General features: G+C 45.5%; 1 protein-coding gene across 3 annotated transcripts in view; it reads left to right on the top strand.

The window, feature by feature from the left end:
- Positions 1 to 18,441, top strand: part of LOC115087414 (methyl-CpG-binding domain protein 5-like) — a 108,662-nt gene extending 90,221 nt beyond the window's left edge. For 2 of the 3 annotated variants that reach the window (XM_029594588.1, XM_029594587.1), the window contains exons 12-14: positions 7,110 to 7,162; positions 8,026 to 8,125; positions 15,479 to 18,441. In XM_029594588.1, the coding sequence (XP_029450448.1) occupies positions 7,110 to 7,162; positions 8,026 to 8,125; positions 15,479 to 15,553 (228 nt within the window). In that variant the 3' untranslated portion in view covers positions 15,554 to 18,441. The remainder of the gene's footprint in view (positions 1 to 7,109; positions 7,163 to 8,025; positions 8,126 to 15,478) is intronic. The other variant, XM_029594589.1, reaches the window with a different exon arrangement.
- The last annotated feature ends 3,025 nt before the right edge of the window (positions 18,442 to 21,466 follow it).

Here is a 21,466-nt window from a genome sequence, read left to right as displayed (position 1 = left end):
GGGCGGACAGCACTCCTGCAGAGAGCAGGAGGAGGAGTTCCAGGGCCAGGATGAGATTCCTGCCATAACATTCACGTCATAATGTTCACGTCCAGTAGAAGCAGGATGGCAGGGACTGCGGGGCTGGTTCAGCGCCTCTGGTCATTACTTGCAGGAGAAATTTAGTTGCCTCCAGGGGGGTTCCCCACTCAGCTATCATAGGCTTGCAGGTGGCAAATTTATCTTTCTCTCCAGGTAAAGTCAGGAGGGTGATGGACTGGCAGCCATGTGGCAGTTTCTGGAAGTGGGCGCACGCATAAGGATGAGTCCTAGACTTGTGCACATATTGGCATGGGTACTTGTGCGCTTAAGTCCGCAACCTAGGATATTTGCATGCATCCTTCAGGGTGCGCGTTCATATCCGGGTGGCATTTGGTGTGTGCACTGGAGACCATTTAGAACTGAAGTTTAGGAGGGCTAGGTGCTGGAGATGAACACATCTAGCTGTTTTGCTAGCTTTGAACCTTGCCGTCTGAGGGCAATCCGGCCCCCGCTCTCTCTTTATGCCTCTGTTAGCGCTATTTAGAGGTCCCAGGTGGTTTGGCTATTAGATTGGAGTGAGAGATGAGGCAACGGTCAGTTCTCCTCTCTCTTGGTACCCAATGACAGAGGCATCCCCGAGAGAAAGGTCAGAGAAGGCCAGATTTGGGCCTGTGGGCCTCTGTATAGTTCCATTCTCCTCCTATGAGGTAGAATTTTTTTTTTTTCAGGGGCTGCAGACTTTTCTGCAGAGGCACCCAGGAAAGGTGAGGCAACCTACTGAGGAGGGGTTGCATGTTTGGGTCATTCATTTGTCAGCCACTGCGGGTAAACACCACAGGGAGGCTGTCCCTGAGAATGTTCAGGGGGCTGTTGATCGTGATACGTCAGAGGATTCTGATGGGGATTTGTCTTTATCACCTCTAGTAAAGGGAGAAGTTACACCTGATTTGGAGCTATATCAAACTCAGACCCTGAAGATGCTCAGTGTGGTCATGTTAAGTGAAACGTTCTGTTTCTTTATCCTCCTGTGTCCAATTTGGGGGATAGTTAACCTTGAGTGGAATGACCCGGAAGTAGGTTTTAAAAAGGGAAGCGTGCTTTGGTGAATTTGTACCCCTTGCACCAGAAGGCAATGGAACAGTTGAAGGTAGATGGTGTAGATTGTAAACCACCAAGATTGTATTTCAGATTGACGGTATATAAATAGACTAACTAACTAGTATGCGCTGTTATAAAACTAACCTGCATCCCAGTGGAAGGAGGGGCAGCTCTAAAAGATGATCAGGATGGGAGGATTGAGGCTACCCTTAAGTAGCCCTTTGGGGCTCAGGCTGGTTTGCATCTCTCTTAGGAGACACAAGGATGGGGTGCCAACGGATGGCTGGTAGAGCCAGGAACCACCTTCTTTCCCGATGTGGCTGTGGCTGGCCGCCAGAGATGTAGTTTCCGTGATAGCGGCTAGGCTCCAATTATGGATTCTCTTTTTTTTTTTTTTTTTCAGGAGTGAGTTGGAGAAGTTGGCGACGAGATGGAGTGATTTCAAGTCTTCTTATTTGCAAGAGGACAAGATGGGGACATTGTGTCCTTTTGGTGCGGAGGACCGCCTCAGGGATTCACGTTTGTTTCATCCTTACAATGAGTAACTTCTCAAAAGTCTCATCCTTTTAAAAGATATCAGTCCTTTTGGCCTGAGAAGCCTCGCAAGGATGTAGGCTCCAGAGCCAGAGTAGCTTGATCTTCACATTAAAGGTGTGCGGCAGAGCCAGAGTAGCTTGATCTTCACATTACTGGAGCAGAAGATATTCATGTGTCTATCTTGATTTTTTCTCAAAAGTGGGCTCAGATTGCGATGGACCAGTGGGCTCTGGAGGTGGTATAAGATGGCCAGACTCTAGGATTTCTCCAAATTCTTCCAGATGCATTTATGGTTTCTCCATGCAACTTTACACAAAAGGAAGTGGTAGTGGGAACTGCGTTTAGGAAGCTATTGGATTTGAAGGCCATAAGTCCTGTTCCCAGGTTGCAAGAAAATTCTGTGCAGTCCCATTTATTTTGTCGTTCCCAAGCAGGAAGGGGAATCCTTTGGATAGGAAGGGAGTCTATCAACTGTTTCGTGTGACTTATTTCAGAATGGAAACTTTATGTTCCGTGATAGGGACAGTACAAACAGGGAGATTTCCTTTTCTACATATTCCCATTCTCCAGGAACATCATTTCCTATGCTTCACCGATCGGGGACTTCATTACCCATTTCAGGCCCTGACCTTCTTCAAGGCTTTGTAGCAGCATTTCTGTGCAATGCAGGCATTCTGGTCCACCCATATCTGGACGACTAGTTAATTCGAGCCACAAATATAGAAGAGAGTCACTTGGATCTCACAAGAGCAGTTTACAGCCTTCTCAGAGCTAGAGTATCTTGGCATGCGTTTCGACATGAAGCAGGTCTGGGTGTTTTCTCAGTTTGAGGACTTTGTACCACCAGTTCTCAGGACTGGAGTTGTCTTGGGATGGGGGGGGGGCGTCTGCACAGAATGGGCTGTCCACAGGACTTTGTTTGGCAGGAGCTCTGCCTCTGAAGTCCCGACGAGCCTTTATTCTGGTGAAATCGCTTATTGTCTCGAAAGTCAGCACGAGCGGGAAAGGTTTTTCACCTTTTGATTTGGTCTCCGGTAGCTTATGCACTATGGATGGCTGTAACAGAGGGGATATTCTGAAGAGGTTATTATCTTCTTCTTGCAGGCCAGGCGTCCTTAGCATATGTGAGGATTTGGATGGGCTTCGAGTCCTGGTGTACTCTTCTCAGCAGGCAGCCTACTTGGGCTTTGGTGTCATATATTTTGACCATTCTGCAGGAGGGTTTGGTCAAGGATTTGGCCTTTAACTCTCTTAGGGTATAGGTAGCAGTTTTGAGCTGTTTCCAAGATAAGATACAGGGTTGTTCTCTGTCCACTCATTCCGATGTCATACATTTTCTTCAAGGAGCAAAGAATTTGCATCCTCCAGTGAGGAAGGCTTGTCCATCCTGGAATCTTAGTCTGGTGCTTAAAGGAATGTGTGAGGCTCCTTTTGAACCACTGAGGCGGGCACTGAGGAGGGTAAAGGACTTGACTCTTAAGGTGGTTTTCCTGCTGTCTATTTGTTCGGACAGGAGGATTTTGGAGCTCCAGGCTTTGTCGTGCCGAGATTCGTTTCTGCAGATTTCTGTGTCAGGAGTGTCATTACACATGGTGCCCTCTTTTCTGCCCAAGCTGGTTTCAGCATTCCATCTTAATCAGAAGGTTGATCTTTCTGGATTTGGATTTCTCAGTCTGCACTCAAGCAAGAGAACTTAGTCTCTTGGACGTGAGGCGTTTTCTTTATTGAGATATCTGAAGGTGAGTAATGAATTTCGTAGATCAGATCACCTTTTTGTTCTGTGGAGTGGTCCTAAGAAGGGGTCTCCAGCTTCTAGGACTATAATTGCACATTGGCTTAAGGAGGAGATTGGTTCAATATATATATATATATATATATATATATATCAACCAGTGCCTGAGGATTTGAGGGCTCACTTGATGCATTCTCAGGCAACTTCCTGGGCCAAGGCTCAGCAAGTATTTCCGCAGGACATTTGCAGGGCAACTATTTGAAAGTCGCTGCACACTTTTGCCAGATACTATCACTTGGATGTCAGAGCTCCAGCTTCCATGAATTTTGGTGAGAATGTTCTGCGAGCAGGACTTTCTAGGTCCCACCTAGTTTAGGGATGCTTAGGTACATCCCAAGAGTCTGGACTGATCTAGGTACCTACAGGAAAGGAAAATTGGTTCTTACCTGCAAATGTTTGTTCCTGTAGTACCACAGATCAGTCCAGAGACCCACCCATTGGGGAGGGAAAGGCCACTCATACTGATGATGAGTTGTATATAATGTAGTGTAGGGGCTCCAGAGCTGTTTCCATTTGGTTTATTGGACCGAATTTCAATATTGTGGTGAATTTGCTGCCCTCCTGCTTGTTGTGGGAGTTTGGGTTCAGGATTCTAAGTGTTGTTTTGGGAGTTGTTGTCTTGGCTTGGGTACAGGTCAATAGTAAGGGACTGCAGGTGGCACACTAGGTTATATGCAGTGTCAGTAAAACTTTCTCTGTCTCCTTCTGCTGGCAGGGAGACAAAACCCAGGAGTCTGGACTGATCTGTGGTACAAGAAAACAAAGAGGTAGGCGATCTATAATGGCCATCAGGTAAACACAAAGGAATAGATGCCTTAATCTTTTTCAGAACCTTTTATTGAAGTAGAGACGTATTCATAAAAACTGCCCGACTCAGGCCGAGTTTCGCAGCTCAACAGCTGCTGCCTCAGGGGCTTAAATAGTCCAAAGTCTCGAATGAAAAACAGTAATGCGGTTTCATCAAGTAACAAGTGATTGTATGTCAGCAGTGCATAAACAACTTGTCAATTAGTGTTCAGGACACAGTCTGAACATACAATCACTTGTTATTTGATGAAACCGCATTACTGATCTGTGGTACTACAGGAACAAACATTAGCAGGTAAGAACCAATTTCCTTTCCAGAGACTGTTTTCAGGGTGGTGATTTGGATGAACTGAACCAAATTACGGTGAACTTGGAAGATGAAGTAGGCCAGATTGACAGACTGAAGAGTAGCTAATCACCTGGACCAGATGGTATACATCCCAAGGTTCTGAAAGAACTAAACAGTGAAATTTTAGACCTATTAATAGTAATTTGTAACCTATCATCATCCATTGTACCTGAGGACTGGAGGGTGGTCAATGTAACTGTGATATTTAAAAGGAGCTCCAGGGGTGATCTGGGAAACTATAGTCTAGCGAGCCAGACTTCAGTGCTGTGAAAAATTGTGCAAACTATTCTAAACATCAAAATCACAGAACATATAGATAGACATGGTTTAATGGGACACATCCAGCATGGATTTACCCAAGGAAAGTGTTTTTTGAAGGAGTTAATAAACATGTGGATAAAAGTGAGCTGGTAGATGTAGTGTATTTGGATTTTCAGAAGGTGTTTGACAAAGTTCCTCATAAGAGGCTTCTAAGAAAACTGAAAAGTCATGGGATAAGAGGTGATGTCCTTATGTGGATTGCAAACGTTAAAAAATAGGAAACAGAGTAGGATTACATGGTCAGTTTTCTCGGTGGAAAAAGATAAACAGTGGAGTGCCTCAGGGATCTGTATTTGGACCGGTGCTTTTTAATATATTTATAAATGATCTGGAAAGGGGTACGACAAGTGAGGTGATCAAATTTGCAGATGATACAAAATTATGCAGATTAGTTAAATCACAAGCAGATTGTGATAAATTGCAGGAGGACCTTGTGAGATTGGAAGATTGGGCATTCAAATGGCAGATGAAGTTTAATGTGGACAAATGCAAGGTGATGCATATAGGGAAAAATAATCCATGTTGTAGTTACAAGATGTTAGGTTTGCTAGTAGAAGTTATTACCTAGGAAAAAGTTCTGGATGTCATAGTGGATAATAATTTGTTCTCGCTGGCTCAGTGTGCTGTAGCAGTCAAAAAAAGCAAACAGAATGTAAGGAATTATTAGGAAGGGAATGGTGAATAAAACAGAGAATGTCATAATGCCTCTGTATCACTCCTTGGTGAGACCGCACCTTGAGTACTGTGTGCAATTCTGGTTGCCGCATCACAAAAAAAGATATAGTTGCACTGGAGAAAGTACAGAGAAGGATGACTAAAATGATAGAGGGCATGGAAAGGCTAAAGATGTTAGGGCTGTTCAGCTTGGAGAAGAGACAGCTGAGGGGGGGATATGATAGAGGTATTCAAAATCATGAAAGGACTTGAATGGGTAAATGTGAATCGGTTATTCACTCTTTCAGATAATACAGGGACTAAAAGGCACTCCATTTAAGTTAGCAAGTAGCACGTTTAAAACCGGAGAAAATTCTTTTTCACTCACTGCACAATTAAGTTCTGGAATTCATTGCAGGAGGATGTGATAAAGGCAGTCTGTAGCTGTGTTTAAAAAAGTTTGGATAAGTTCCTGGGGACTTAGGGAATAGCGAATGCTTATTACCAGCATCTGTAGCACGGGATCTGTTTAATGTTTGGGTACTTGCCAGGTACTCATATCTTGGATTGGCCACTGTTGGAAACAGGATGCTGGGCTTGATGGATCCTCTGTCTGTCCCAGTAAGGCTTCTTATGGTTTTAATCTTAAATGCACTCTCAGGCAAACTTTTCAGCTGTGCGTTCACTATTTTACCCTCACTTGACTGCCTGTAGAAGGGGTGGGCACTAAATATGCAGTCACTTTTAGTGCGTGTAGCTGGTGGTTGCTAATTTCAAAGGGGGAACGATAGACTAATTTTCCTTTGAACGCTGGCTGCAGTGCATTTGGGATAAAAGTGTACAGTCAGGGCTTGGAAGGCAGTACACAAGGAGCGTTTGGAGGTTTAAATTTAAATGAAGGATTATAGCAAGGATCCCCAAACCTATCCCCCCGCCCCCCCAGCCAGATTTTCATTATCTGCACAGTGAGTGTGCGTGCAGTATATTTCCATATGCTGGAGACCGTGTATGTGCAAATTGATCTCCAAGCAGTATTCGTTGTGGATCATCTGAAAACCTGACTGGCTGTGGAGGGGTCTCCAGGACAGATTTCTTTAGCCCTGGATGAAAAGCTCACAGAGAATCCAGATTGGGAAGAAGGAATTGTTAATAAAGAATCCTGTCCCCCTTTCTCTTTCAGCAAAGTAATTACTTGGTAAGTTCTTAAAAGGGAGATGATGTTGTCTTGTCTGCCATGGACTCTGTATCCATGGGAAAATCCATTTACCTGTGCCTTAGTTTATCCAGCTGTTATAGGAGTATTTTAAGAGTTCCACTGCATAACAATTTGAGCCATTCCAGCTTTTCTTATGAGTTTAATTAAATTCATCAGAGTGTCTTGAAGCTTCTGAAACTCATAATAAAAATCAAAACAAAAACTCACTGAAACTGCTGTACAACAGGAGCCTTTATCTTCTTATTCAGGAGAGAGCCCTGGCCCATAGGAAGTTTGCTTTTGGCAACTCACCCCCTGTTTCTCTTGGTCTCCAGGTAACGCTGGAAAAGCTGAAGCCTTTGAGAAGGGGCCGGAAAAGGAATCAGCAGTAAGTCTTCAACAAGCTTGTCTTTGAAAGAGATGTGAAGCCGCTGCTGCAGAAGCCCATTTTCAGAGCTCAGTACTCCTGTGGGCGCTTGCTGCTTTAGGGTTAATAGATCTTAAGTGTTGTTGGGGTAAGAATAAGCACAAAGCAAGTGTTTTCCAGCAACCTAGGCTATGACAGCAGATAAACCCATCCACAGGAGCCGCACGGGGCTTTTATCGTTGGTCCATGGGCAGGAGGGTAGATACTGGTGGCCTCATTGAACTTTGGCGGTGAACCCGAGAGTGCATGGCAGCAGGGAGAGGGGGTGTGCCTGCATATGCATGCAACTTTCAGCCGCTGTAGTGCCACCGTCGGCTGTGGAGTTTAAACCACAGCGTCTTCAGGCTGGGTAAGGCAATGCAAATGAAAAAGTAGCTGTGCTAGACTGGAGGGTTAAAATCCGGACAATTTCTGGACAGTTTGGCCCTCTGCCTGGCTTCCGGACAGTATCTTAAAATTCTATACTGTCCAGAGAAAATTCGAACAGTTGGCAACCCTAAGCAGTACTGCAGACTCAACCTGAATTTTGGTAATACCCCTCACTTCCCCACCAGTGAGAATCCTCTGTGCTCATCTCCAGACCCTCTTGCTCCTATGCATCCACCAGCCTTTGTGAAGGCTGTCCCTTACCAGACTCATATTATGACCCCTTGTTTAGAAATACCTTGCTTTAAAAACATAAATAAATAAATAAAAAGCAGGTGTCTCTTAACATTTATTTATATGCTTGAGATATTTGGAGCAAAAACTGCATTGGTTGAAGGGTTTGGTTTGTTTTTATTTGCAAATCCGAGGTAAGCAGCGCATTGCTTTTGATCTTACAGTCTCTTGAACTATCCTTCCAGCATGCCAAGAATGAGCACCAGGCTGGACGGAATGGCATCCAGGTGGGCTGGCATGGGCCCCAGCGTCGTCGTCACAAATGCAAGTAGAAATTAGAATTTCTCTCTGCTTTCATATTTGCCATTTTTGTCATGCAATCTCGGATGGTGGTGCTGAGCTCATCTTATGCTTACCTTTTCCCAAATCTTGCAGAAGCTGACATTGTTAGAGAATTAAGAGGTATCCTGTAAAAACACACTTAGTCTTAGCAGGTCACTTTTTTGCACCCAATCAATTTTTTAATGAAGTCCAGTCTTGTCATTCAGTCAATCCTGGAGGCCTGAACTTGGAACAGTCAGTGGTGGAAATCATGGGCCCTTACCCAATGCAATCAAAACCTGGGAAACAGCACTCACCGCTGTAAACCAACTCCTCACCAGCCTCAATCTTGCACTCAACTTCTCAAAAACAGAATTCTTGATAATCTCACCCCAACACAACACCAACTTACCCACCCAAATCCACTCCCGCCCCACATCAGTCCCATTCACACATCACGTAAGAAACCTCGGCGTCATCATTGATTACCAACTCAGCCTTAAGAAATTCATCACTACTACCATGAAAGACTGTTACTTCAAGCTACAAACCCTGAAAAAACTAAAGCCTCTCCTCCACTTCAATGACTTCAGAACAGTGCTCCAAGCAACTATATTTTCAAAAGTCGACTACTGCGACTCTCTCCTACTTGGCCTCCCCAAAGCCCACATTACCACCCTCCAAATGCTCCAGAACGCAGTTGCTCGTATTCTCACCAATACCAGAAGGAACGAGCACATCACCCCAATCCTCAAACTACACTGGCTTCCCATGCAACAATGCATCCAATACAAAACCCTCAACATCATACACAAAACCCTACGTAACCAAAATATGAAATGGCTTAATGACTCCTTAGTCTTCCGTAACACCAATAGACCAACCCGTTCCCAATACTCAGCAACCTTAAACACACCCTCACCCAGACTTACCCACTAGAACTCCACCAAAGAGCGAATCCTCTCCATCGCAGGTCCCGCACTATGGAATACTCTACCCCCTGACCTTCGACAAGAAACAAGCCCATAAAAATTCAAACAAAAACTAAAAACCTGGCTTTTCTCACTAGCATACACTTAACCCTCCCATTTAAACTCCCCCCTTCTCACCAGTTACCAATGTAATTATCTATGTATATTTTCTCACCCTATCCTACTCCCGCCACATATATAGCTCATCCAAACCCTGCAAGCATCTAATAATTGAAAATTTTGTTATCATCTATGTGTCATGTAAATAGTTCGCCCCCTGCTCCCCCCCCTGTAGCTACGACCTCTGTTTAAATTCACTTTGTTCTTTGTGAAGCATATTCTTGCTATTGTTATGTTTCTAATGTAAACCAATGTGATGTATCTAACTAATGTCGGTATAGCAAAAAACAATAAATAAATAAATAAATACTGTTCACATGGTACTATACTGTGTAGCACATCTGCATTTTCCAGATATTTACCAAATCCAATTCCCTGTACATACCTGGATGAGTCCAGACTCCTGGTTTTTGCATCCCTGCCAACCGTTGGAGACTGAGAAAGTTTTACTGGCACTGTTACATAACCACTTGTGCCACTTGCAGTTCCTTAGTATTTCTCTATCTCCATTAGATGGTGGATGGTACAAAACCTGCAGTTCTGCAGTCAGGAGATCAAAATTTTGTTCTTTTTCATCAGAGTATGAGCCTTCCTCCCAAGAAGGTGGTGGGTCCTGGTGGGACCATCCCCGTCGGTTGAGGTGGACGAGCAGGGGGTCGGTGATCCTTGTGTAGGCTCGATCCTGATTCCGTGGGGTGTAAATCTGATGGTCCAGATCCCTCCCCTTTACGAGGCTGCTTTGGCGGATACTGGTTCTGATTAGCTGGTTTGGGGGCTATCTCGTTTTTTATTTTGTGGGACAGCTCTGTGTTCCAGCCACTGAATAAAGTTAAAAAAAAAAAAAAAAAAAGTGAGAAGCTGCTCGGATCTAGCCGACTTCCTGCTGCTTTGCTGGGGTGGCTGGTGAGTACAGTGCGGTGTTTTCTGAGTTGGTGGCTTCTTCGGGGCTGAGGTGAGTTTACCGCTGCAGTTTACAGATGGTGTGTGGCTCAGTGCACGTGCATTTCAATCACATCGGCTGCTGCTCTGTGTTTTCTGCCGGCAGTGAGGGGCCATTGGAGACTCCAGCGGCCACGAAGAGAAGGAAAAAGTCACCCGTTGTTGTTCCTCCAGTGCCGGAGTCTGAGTGCCGGCTGGAGGACCCATTTCCTCTCAGCGTGGGAATGGTGGCTATTTTGAAAGCCAATGCAGTTTGGGCCGCACAGGCAAAGGGGGAGGGGGATTTCCATCTGAGGCTCTCTTCAGGCCCTAGGGGGAAGCAGGAGGGGGCAGAGGAGGAAGGTAGTCCTTCTTTGTCTGACCCTGGTCCTCCTAAGCCCGTGGCTGGTCCCCCAAGATCTTTTCCTTCTAATTTTGTGGCTTCCGCACAAGGCCTATTTAGCTCAGCAGGAGGCGGTGGCTTCTGGTATGGGGGCCCAGGCCCATCCTTCTGAGGGTTGCGATTTGGGTCCCAAACGCAATTCGTCCTAGAAGACATGGCCCGTGGGGATTCAGCACTTGTTAGATCCGGTTCCGTCTCGAGGGCTACCAGCTGAAAGTTCCGATGACTCAGGAGGCTCTGGATTTTCTGGAGGTGCCCCCGGCGCACAGCCTGTCGGGTGATCCAGAGGAGATCCTGGTTTCTGAGGGGAATGACCCTAAGGTGGTCCGCCTTTTTCATAAGGATGAGCTTGGGCCGTTGATCCCTCAGGTTTTAGAGGAGCTCGGGGGTCAAGATCCCACAGGAGGACTCTGATCTTGAAGGAGCTGATTCGGTCCTGGATGGCTTGCGGGGCCCAGAAAAAGCTTTCCCTTATCATAAGTCTGTCAAGAAGCTTGTGGATTGAAAGTTGGGAACTCCCGAAGGTGGTTTAAGGGTCAGAAGGGCTATTATGGCGAAGCTTTATCCTTTGCCTGAGCAGTCTTTGGACCTGTTTTCCCTACCCAAGGTTGATGCGGCTGTTTCGGCCATTACCAAGAAGACAACCATCTCGGTTGCGGGGTCCGCAGCACTGAAGGATGTTCAGGATCAGAAGCTGGAGATGCAGCTGAAGAGGATTTTTGAAGTGTCTGTTTTAAGTTGAAGGGCTGCCATTTATTCCAGTTTTATGCAGTGGGCATGTCTGCTTTGGGTGCAGCACCTGCAGGATGCTGAGGCTAAGCCTAAGCCTGGTGAGGAAGCTTTTAAGGCTGAGAATTTAGAAGCTCAGCCTTAAGCCATGGCTTATGTTGCTTTTGCTCTGTATGACTTTGTGAGGACTGCCTCTAAGGACATGGTATCGGCCAGGAGGTTATTGTGGTTGTGTAATTGGTCGGCGGATGTGTCATCCAAGTCTCAGCTAGGCTCTTTGCCTTTCAAGTGTCGCCTCTTGTTTGGGGAGGACCTGGCCAGTCTTGGGGTCAGACCTTTCGGGGAGGTCAGAGGTCCTTCCTGGACACTGCAAGTGGTAGCGTATCAGAGTCTAAGCCTTCGCATTGAGGCAAGGCTGGTCCACTCCGTCATTCCTTTTGTAGGAGGTTGCTTGACATGGTTTTATGAGGAGTGGGCCAAGATTATGGAGGATTTGTTTCTGGTTTCCCCTTGTGGTCCTATAGGCAAGTGTCTGGTGGTTCTGGAGACTCTGGACTGGTTGCGGAAGCTAGGGGTGGTAATTCCGGTTCCGTAGGAAGAAAGAGGATCGGGAAGGTTTTCCATTTACTTCATAGTTCCAAAAAGGAAGGGACTTTTCGTCCGATCCTAGATTTAAAGAGGGTAAATGCAACACTCAAGGTACCACGTTTCAGGATGGAAACCCTGAGGTCGGTCATAGCGGCGGTCCACAAGGGCAAGGTCCTAGCCTCTTTGGACTTGACGGAGGTGTATCTGCATATACCCATTCACCCAGATTATCAAAGGTTTCTGCAGTTCATGATTCTGGGTCAGCATTTTCAGCTTCAGGCTCTTCCCTTCAGGTTAGCCATGGTACCATGCACTTTCACCAAGGTGATGATAGTGGTTGCAGCGACTTTGCGTCGGGGGAGGGATTCTGGTACACCCTTACCTCGACGACTGGCTGTCTGGGCAAAGTCTGAGGACCTTTGTTGTCAGTCAGTTCAGAAAGTGATCCACACTCTCAAGTCTCTCGGTTGGATGGTAAACTTGGTGAAGAGCCACTTGGTTCCCTCGCAGTCCCTGGAATATCTGGGAGCCTGTTCGACACTTTCTGAAGCAAAGTATTTCGGGGGAGTGGGTTCTGAAACTGCAGGGTCAAAATCACTGGTTGTTAGGATTGTTGATGCCCAGAGTCTGGGATTATTTGCAGGTTCTGGGCTGGATGGCTTCGAACCCAGAATTGGTACCATGGGCATTTGCTCATATGAGGCCCTTGTAGAGGGCTCTGTTGTCTCATTGGAACCCGTTTTCGGAGGCGTTTCACCTTCGTTTGCCACTCGAGGGTGTTGCTAGGGACAATCTGTCTTGGTGAATTCTTAGTTCCAGTCTTAATCGGGGAGTAGAGTTGGAGGTCCCGGACTGGGTGATTCTTGCTACCGATGCCAGTCTCTCTGGTTGGGGTGTGGTGTGACAACAGTCTACTCAAGGATGCTGGTCTGCCAAGGAGGCTTCCTGGCCTATCAATCAGAGACCAGAGCAGTCTGTTTAGCGTTACTGGCTTTTCTGCCGTTGGGACCCTCACTGACCGACCTATTACTATCAGACAACGCAATGACTGTGGCCTACATCAATCGGCAGGGAGGAACCAAAAGTTAGGCAGTGGCTTAGGAGGCTCAGGATTTGATACTCTGTGCAGAATGTCACCTGAAACGGATAGCACTGTCGCACATCGCGGGAGTAAAAAATGTCCAGGCAGATTTTCTAAGTCGCAGGTTGTTAGATCCGGTGGAGTGGGAACTGTCTGAGACAGTGATGCAGCTCATCTGCGACAGGTAACAGGTGGGGTTCTCCTCATGTGGATCTGATGGTGAATCATCTCAGTGCAAAGCAGCTTAGTTTTTCAGTTTCAGGAAGGAGCACAGGAACGAGGGATTGACGGTCTGGTGCTGCCTTGGCCTCGGGAAGTTCTGCTGTATGTGTTTCCTCCTTGGCCTCTGGTAGGCAAGTTGCTGAGTCGGATAGAAAAGCATCTGGGAGACGTGGTGTTGGGTGGCCCCAGAGAGGCCACATCGGCCGTGGTTTGTGGATCTGGTCAACCTAGCCATGAATTGTCTGTTGCGGCTTGCCCATCTGCTAGGTCTTCTTCGGCAGGACCGAAGCTGCGGCGTTTGAGAAGCTGGTGGTATCCTGAAGCTGCTATTGTTACACTCCTTAAGGCTAGACAGACATCTACTTCCCTCTCTTACGTGAGGGTCTGGAAGGTTTTTGAGTCCTGGTGCATAACTAATGGCATGCAAGCGTTACGATCCTCAGTCTCTCAGATCTTGTAACTTTGACTCATTCCTACCTATTGTTTATCCTTCGTTTACTTGAATTGTTACCCCAGTTTTTACTCTTGTTAATTGTAAACCGATCCGATATGGTTATTTACTATGAAGGTCGGTATAAAAAAACTGTTAAATAAATAAATAAATAAAATCTTGATTTTTCTTCAGGAGGGTTTAGTCAAGGATTTGGCTTTTGACTCTCTGAGGCTCCAAGTAGCTGCTCTGTGTTGCCTAAAAGGGAAAATAGACAGTTGCACTCTGTCCTCTCATCCTGACATGGTTCACTTTCTTTGGGAGGGCCAAGAATTTGCATTCGCTGGTTAGGAGAGTTTGTCCGTCCTGGAATCTTAATCTCGTACTCAGAGGTTTGTGTGAAGCACCCTTTGAACCTCTTCGGAGACCGATGCTTAAGGATTTAACCCTTAAGGTCGTGTTTCTGGTGGCCATTTGTTCAGCTAGGACGATCTCTGAGTTGCAGGCTTCGTCTTGCCTTGATCTGTTTCTGCAGATATCAGACTCAGGGGTGTCCTTGCGGATGGTGCCCTCGTTCTTGCCGAACGTGGTATCGGCATTTCATGTGAATCAGTCTGTAGAACTTCCGGATTTTCCAAAGATGGACTCTTCTGCTCCTCATGCGAGGGAGCTTAAGTTGTTGGATGACCACTGAACTCTGTTGAGTTATCTCAAGGTGACAAATGATTTTAGGAGGTCAGATCATCTATTTGTTTTGTGGAGCAGTTCCAAGAAAGGTTCTCAGGCTTCCAAGTCTACTGTGAAGTGGCTTAAGTAGGCCATTGGCTCCACGTACATAACGAAGGGTCATCCAGTTCCTGAGGGATTGAGAGCTCATTCTATGCAATCTCAGGTGACCTTGTGGGCAGAGGCTCAAATGGTTTTGTCGCAGGAAATTTGCAGAGTGGCAACTTGGAAGTCGCTGCATACTTTTGCAAGGCACTATCGCTTGAATGTGGGGGATCCAGTATCTTTGTCTTTCGGCGAGAGTGTCTTGCAATCAGGACTCTCCAGGTCCCACCCTAAGTAGGAAGCTTTGGTACATCCCAAGAGTCTGGACTGATCCAGGTACGTATAGGGAAAGGAAAATTGGTTCTTACCTGCTAAGTTTCAATCCTGAAGTACCACAGATCAGTTCAGAACCCACCCGATGTGTGGAGGTGGAGAGTCGCCCGCTCAGCTGAGTTTGTGGTAGGAAATTCAGATGTTCATGATATAGAATACAGAGTTGTTGATCATTTTTTAAAATGTTTTAGAATTTTTGGTGTTTTTATAAGTTTTTTGGTGCTTGGGTACAGGTAAATACTGAGGAACTGCAGGTAGCACATGTGGTTATGTAACAGTGCCAGTAAAACTTTCTCTGTCTCCATCTGCTGGCAGGAATGCAAAACCCAGGAGTCTGGACTGATCCATGGTACTATAGAAATGAAAATTAGCAGGTAAAAACCAATCTTCCTCTGTTGCTTAGCATCAGGGCGGGTCCGTATTCAAAAAAGATTTGCTCAATCAGCATCACAATTCACTGGTATCACTCTGAGATGTGGAATTTTTCACTGTATAGATGCCTCTTGAAAATGCCCTTGCATTGCATCATATCAGGTAAAGTCCCCTAGATGTGCTGGTGTCTGCCCATACTCCCATTCTACTGCAGAACTCCAGATCTCACTTGATATCCTGCTTTCCCACTACTTGGGCACCTCTGTGCTGGTCCAGGTTTTCTTGACTATTGCTTCTGTCGTTGCATACATCATCCTCCCTCTGGGGGCTGTGAAAGCATCTTCTGCTCCTTTCTTCTGAGCCTTGTGTTGTTTTGTTTTTTTTAAATCATTTTCTTTCTTGACTTTCTCTCCCTTAGACTGATCGTTCGCTCTCACGGCTGCAGAGACCTGGTAGGCCAGCAAAAAATAAGAGACGTCGACTTCTTTCGTAGCACTACATCCCGCTGAACTCCTTCCAGCGGTGCTTCCTCCCCCCACAGCAAGCTCTTCCCTATTCAAGGCACTTTTATTGATGAGTGACACTCACTGTGGGACATGATGCTCAACTGCAGCTGCTGTTTGAAGGAAGATTTCTTCTGCCTGTACACCTGGGGTCTAGATGGCTATCCACAGGGAGAACAAGCATGCTGGCCTATCACTACATAGCCAGCATGGAAAGCTGGGGGGTTTGCTGCAGAGTGCGCTTTTCCACTGTTTTGTCCTTTGTGGGAAATGGTAAATGTTTTTATAATGTTCCTCATCCCCACCCCACAATTTTGTGAAATTTTGGTGCAGGGAAAGCTCTTTAAAATAAAATATAAACAGAATTTTATAATTTATTTGAACTTTGAAAATGTAACTTAAAAGTATGAAAGCTCTCCTTAACCATTTAGTGCCGTTGATCAGTCATTGCTGTTCAGAGTTGAAATCAAGCAACCTGATGGGACAAGTACCCCCACTCCCACTTTTTCTGTTTTGCCCAGCTCCCAGTGCACATAAGTCTCTCAGCTACCTCCTCTTCCAGTAGAGTGCCATTTTGAAATAAGGGTGAGCAATCACATCCCCTCTTCCCCAGGGACTAGCAGGTGCATAAACCCACTTTGTTACAGTCCCCTCTTCCATCACCTTATTTATCTCTTCTAAAGAGGATGTGCAGGCATTTTTGGGACTATACCTGTATTATCTGAAAGTTCAGGTACATCACCAACTTAGGTTAATACTGGTGTTGGTCAAAGAAAAGGTTTTAAAGCTTGCTCAGAATCCAACTTTCTAGGGTTGACAGGCTCCAATTGTACTGCATAGCAGAATTGCTCAAAGGAAAACCCCACCTGTTCCTTCTTTACCAGCCCCCAAAAGGATTGCTACCTCAAGTCAGGTGAACCTGACCAGGTTAGTCTAGTCCCAGTTTTGCCCCAGCACATGCTTGAAATTGTAGTTTTGATTTTGTTAGGGAAACCAATGTGAAAAAACAGAACTAAAACTCTTATGTATGCTATGGAGGAAAAACCAGGCCGAGATCAGCCTGTTTAATTATCTGGCCAGAGGTGAAATGCGCTTCTCCAGCTATCTCAGGGGCTGATGTCACAAGGAGCACATAGTAGAGTGCACAGTTTAATGTTTAGTTGTGCAAACATTTTTTGTTCACAAACTTTAATGCTGATGCAGCAAGCAGTTTTGTGCACAGGTTAGCCCCCCTCATGCAAATCCCATACTACTGAAGGCATTAGCAATTCCCCCCTCCCCCAATGCAGAGAGATGTGCTGGCTTACTTCCTTGTTTTATTAGAGCTGGAAAGTAGTTTCCAATGCTAGTGCTCGCCTATGGGTAGAAGTTGGAGTTCTGGGGCCAGGACCTGTATGTGCACCCCAAAAAAAGCCTTTAACACTGAAAACATTCTTTTGTGCACATAAGTCATTTTATGCATAGACAATGTGGTTTATGTACGCAAATCATGTGTGCTAAGCATTTTCTTTATGTATATTTTTTGGGTTTGTGTGCATGTTTATCTCCTGCTGCAGTAGCAGACCTTACTGTAGCAGGAGTTAAAAACAAAACAAAACAAAAAAAAATGTTGGCGTGTGCATTAAGACAGTGTGTGTGTGTGTTGAATTCCAGCACACAGTTTTAATGCTCAGCTTATTCTCTCAGCCCCTCAGGGAGAAGAGCTGCAGTGCTGAGTTCAGGAGTGATTTGATGTTATGCTTTTTAAACAGAACATTGCCTTGGTTCCAAGCAACCTGATTGGATGGAACAGGGGTGTGCTACAGCACCCTCTCAAAAGATGTGTTTGTACCGTAATGTTGCTGTCCCATATTTTATTTCATTTTAAACCCAGCAAAAGTTGCACTGGGTGAGATTTTTCTTCCTCTTGAACAAGCAAGCAGCTTTCTGATTGCTAAGCCACATTAAAAAGCTACCCATGCAGGCTTTGTTTAGAAAAAAAAACAAAACAAACCCAACAATTAACCATAGAAGGCTCTGATTTTTGGAATCAGTGTTTTTGAAAAATATACATTTGTGATAGTGAGAACTCTTCTTTTATCACAATGAAAGGCATGCATTTGCTGCTGCTGCTGCTGCTGCTGTGTCACTACTAGTGTGGTGGGGCTGACTTTGTGTGCCTAAACAGCAGAATCCAGGGCTGCACTACTGCAGCACAGCAATTTAAAACTACATCAACAACAAAAGTGTTTGGAGAACACACAGGACTTAGCTGTGCATTTCTGCCAGAGGCATAAAATGAAAAAAAACCAAAACCCCACACACAGTAAACTCGATTCCCAAAAAACCACAGACTTCTGGGACCAGTGGGTTCCTTTATATAGCAATATAGTTTAAAACAATAAAAAAGAATGTTGTTTTCCTTTAAAGGCTCTGTGTCTAATGAGAACATTAGAAGAAAGGACAGGGTTAATTAGGAGCATCAGCACTTGAAACAGGAAATGGAAGGAAGCTCCCCCAGACATCCTTGGAAGCTTACAGTAGTAAATATTTTTCACACTAGTCTTCTCTCTCTTTCAATGCAATGGCTTTAGTTCTAGGACTATGTACACTACAGATTAATCAATGAAAACCAAAATCCTCACACAAGACGAATTTCAACCTTTTTTTTTGTTGTGTGTGCATGTGTATATGTATATAGAAATATGAAAAATTATGCAATTTAAAATTTTTGTAAATGTTGTATAGGTACAGATGCCTTCTGTACACCTGCAAGAAAAAAATTTATTACCATTTTGCCTGTCATGTATAATAATTCACTATTTGAGCATTTGGGGGGAGTTTTGTGCTAAGTGAAAAAAAAAAACAATTTGAAGACTTGTGAATTGTAGCTTTTTTATATGGGATTGAACTTAATTTAACAGATGAAAATATTTTGAAAGTTTTAGATTTAAGTTCCTATTTCTTTACTTTTTTTGGGGGGGGGGGGCAGTGGGAGAGGTTTGGGGTTTTTTTTGTACCAAGTATTAAAAAAGTGTTTAAAAAAAAATCCAAGTTTCCTGCTGTTTGTAAGCATGTTGATTTTTTGCTGCTTTGACATCTGATATAAGCATTAAGTGCTGAGCATAGGAGCAGGAGAGAAAATTAGATTTAAAAAAAAAAAAAGTACAAGATGGGCAAATTGTATTCATTTCCTGACTAGATTGATCAGGAAGCTAAGCTCAGTCCCAAAACAATTACCCTAAAACTTATTTTAAAAAATGTAATTAAAAAAAAATGTTTATAAATTATACATTTTTGGGGGAAAGAAGCGATTCTCCAAGGACAAGCAGGATGGCAGTCCTCACACATGGGTGACATTCTCAGATGGAACCCAGCACGGAAAACTTCAGTCAAAGTATCCAGAACTTTGACTTGGCATACTGAGCATGCTCAGCATGCCCTATACCACGTGTCTTTCTTCAATCTGGTTTTTTCTGCACAGCTTTCACACCCCAGTGTTGGTGAGCTTTTGATTTGTTTCTATGAAAACTTGTGCAAAACATTTTCCCCCTTTGGGTTTTTCCTTGCGTTCCATCGGCGCTAGGTCCCTCTCAGTCCCTCCCATAGCCTCCTTAGATAGATTTCTCAGCGTTTTCAGGTAAGTTTTCTTTTGTTTCGACCTTCCCGTGGCGGCAGTGCCTCGGTGCCTGCCGGTCATTGTTGCCCGCCACCATAGTCATTTTGCGTTTCTCTTTTTTCGCTTTTATCATGGCCACTACCGGTTTTCGGCGATGCCCCGGTGCCTGAGGGCCATGTCTCTCTATGTGTCCTCTGCCTAGGGCATTGCATGACATCCTTTGTTGTCGCAAGTGTGCCCAAATGATGCTGAAGGGACATCGCGCCCGACTCAGTAAGATAGAGAAACTCTTCAAGTCGGGGAAGTTTGAGCCATCGACTTCAGCATCAGTGGCATCGACACCGATGGACCTTGGAGCCGCACCGATGGACGCCACGCCATCAACATCGGTGGGACTGTCTGTTCCACTGATGCTGCCAGTTGATATGGGTGCCAGAGACCGGCCTTGCTCGGTCACCTCCAGGTCGAGAAAGTCTGGATCCTCATCTTCGACCTCGGCACAGGGGAAAGACCGGGCCAAGCACCAAGGGAAGCTAAGGAAACATTTGATGCACTGTGCCAGGAACGGGGATGCGCCAGCTCATGCTGTGATACCCCCAAAGCGACCCCATAGCGAGGAGCACCCATCCTCCAATGATGCCAGGGATCCACGATGGTCTCCACTGGTCCTGGTACCATTCGTCTATCCACTTTGAGGATCCGAGGAAGATCTGGCCACCCCTCCTCCCTCCCAGTCAATGTTGGCTTTGACAACTTTCAAGGAGGACTTGGAGTGGCGCGTCTAGTTGGCAGTGGAGCAGACACTACAGGGCATTAATCCTGCAGTACTGATAGCACCAATGCAGCTCCTATCCACTTTGGAACCGCTGCTGGAATGGCTCAGTGTCCTCATCGGTGTGTTACTGGCCCAGTTGGTACCAGTTCTCAGGAGGCTATCAGTGCCCAGTGGGACACCGATGCTTTCACCAACCAATGTGGTGGTCATTCCCGGTTCTTCCTCAGAGGAAGCTCCACCAAAGTCAGCAGACACATCGTGGCCTGCTGCCCCTCATCCAGCTGGGTTTGCCCATGACTGCGCCTCTGGATGAAGGCCAAGCACCCAGGGCCCCATCCCCTGATTATAGTGAGGATGAGGGTCCCTATGATCCTTGAGGGGATGATACTACGGAACTCTCTTCCATCTCTTCCAGAAGAACGAAGGAGGTCCCCATTAGAGGACTTATCCTTCTCAGGTTTTATGTGGGTAATTGAGGCCATTCCATTTCAGTTGTTGATGGAGGAAGATGCTAGACACAAGATGCTGGAGATCCTCCAATTTGCGGAGCCTCCTAAGGAAATTGTGATAGTCCCAGTGCACAATAGCTTTAAGGAGTTGCTGTTGAGGATATAGGAACACCCCCTCACAGTACCTTCCGCTAACAGGAAAGCAGAGGTGATCTATCTCATCCAGAAGGCTACAGGATTTGGTAGGCATCAAATTTGCCCTCAAGAGGGCCAAGTGCTCTCTGACTCATTCCTCAGCACCCCTGGGGAAAGACCACAGGGAGTTAAACGCTCTTAGGAGGAAAGTATTCCAAGCAGTCATGCTTATTGCCTGCATCTCCTCCTACCAGCTCTACATGAGCCAAATACTCACAGGACCTCTGGCAGCAGGTGCAGGAGATAGCCGAGCAGCTGCCTCAGCAGCAGCAGGTCTCCCTCCTGTAGCTGGTGCAGAAGGGCCTGGAGGGTGGAAAACATGAGGTCTGTATCACTCCATGGTGAGACCACACCTTGAATACTGTGTATAGTTCTGGTCGCCATATCTCAAAAAAGATATAGTTGCGATGGAGAAGGTACAGAGAAGGGTGACCAAAATGATAAAGTGGATGGAACAGCTCCCCTATGAGGAAAGGCTGAATAGGTTAGGGCTGTTCAGGTTGGAGAAGAGACGGCTGAGGGGAGATATGATAGAGGTCTTTAAGATCATGAGAGGTCTTGAATGAGTAGATGTGAATAGGTTATTTACACTTTTGGATAATAGAAGGACAAGGGGGCATTCCATGAAGTTAGCATGTGGCACATTTAAAACTAATTGGAGAAAGTTTTTTTTCATTCAATGCACAATTAACCTATGGAATTTGTTGCCAGGGGATGTGGTTATTGCAGTTAGTGTACCTGGGTTTGAATAAGTTCTTGGAGAAGTCTATTACCTGCTATTAATCAAGTTAGTTAACTTAGAAAATAGCCACTGCTATTACTAGCATCAGTAGTATGGGATCTTCTTGGTGTTTGGGTACTTGCCAGGTTCTTGTGGCTTGGTTTG

The sequence above is a fragment of the Rhinatrema bivittatum genome, chromosome 3, assembly GCF_901001135.1.
Source record: "Rhinatrema bivittatum chromosome 3, aRhiBiv1.1, whole genome shotgun sequence".
NCBI lineage: Eukaryota > Metazoa > Chordata > Amphibia > Gymnophiona > Rhinatrematidae > Rhinatrema > Rhinatrema bivittatum.
Note: the sequence above shows the minus strand (reverse complement) of the source record. Positions and strands in the feature narration are given on the sequence as shown.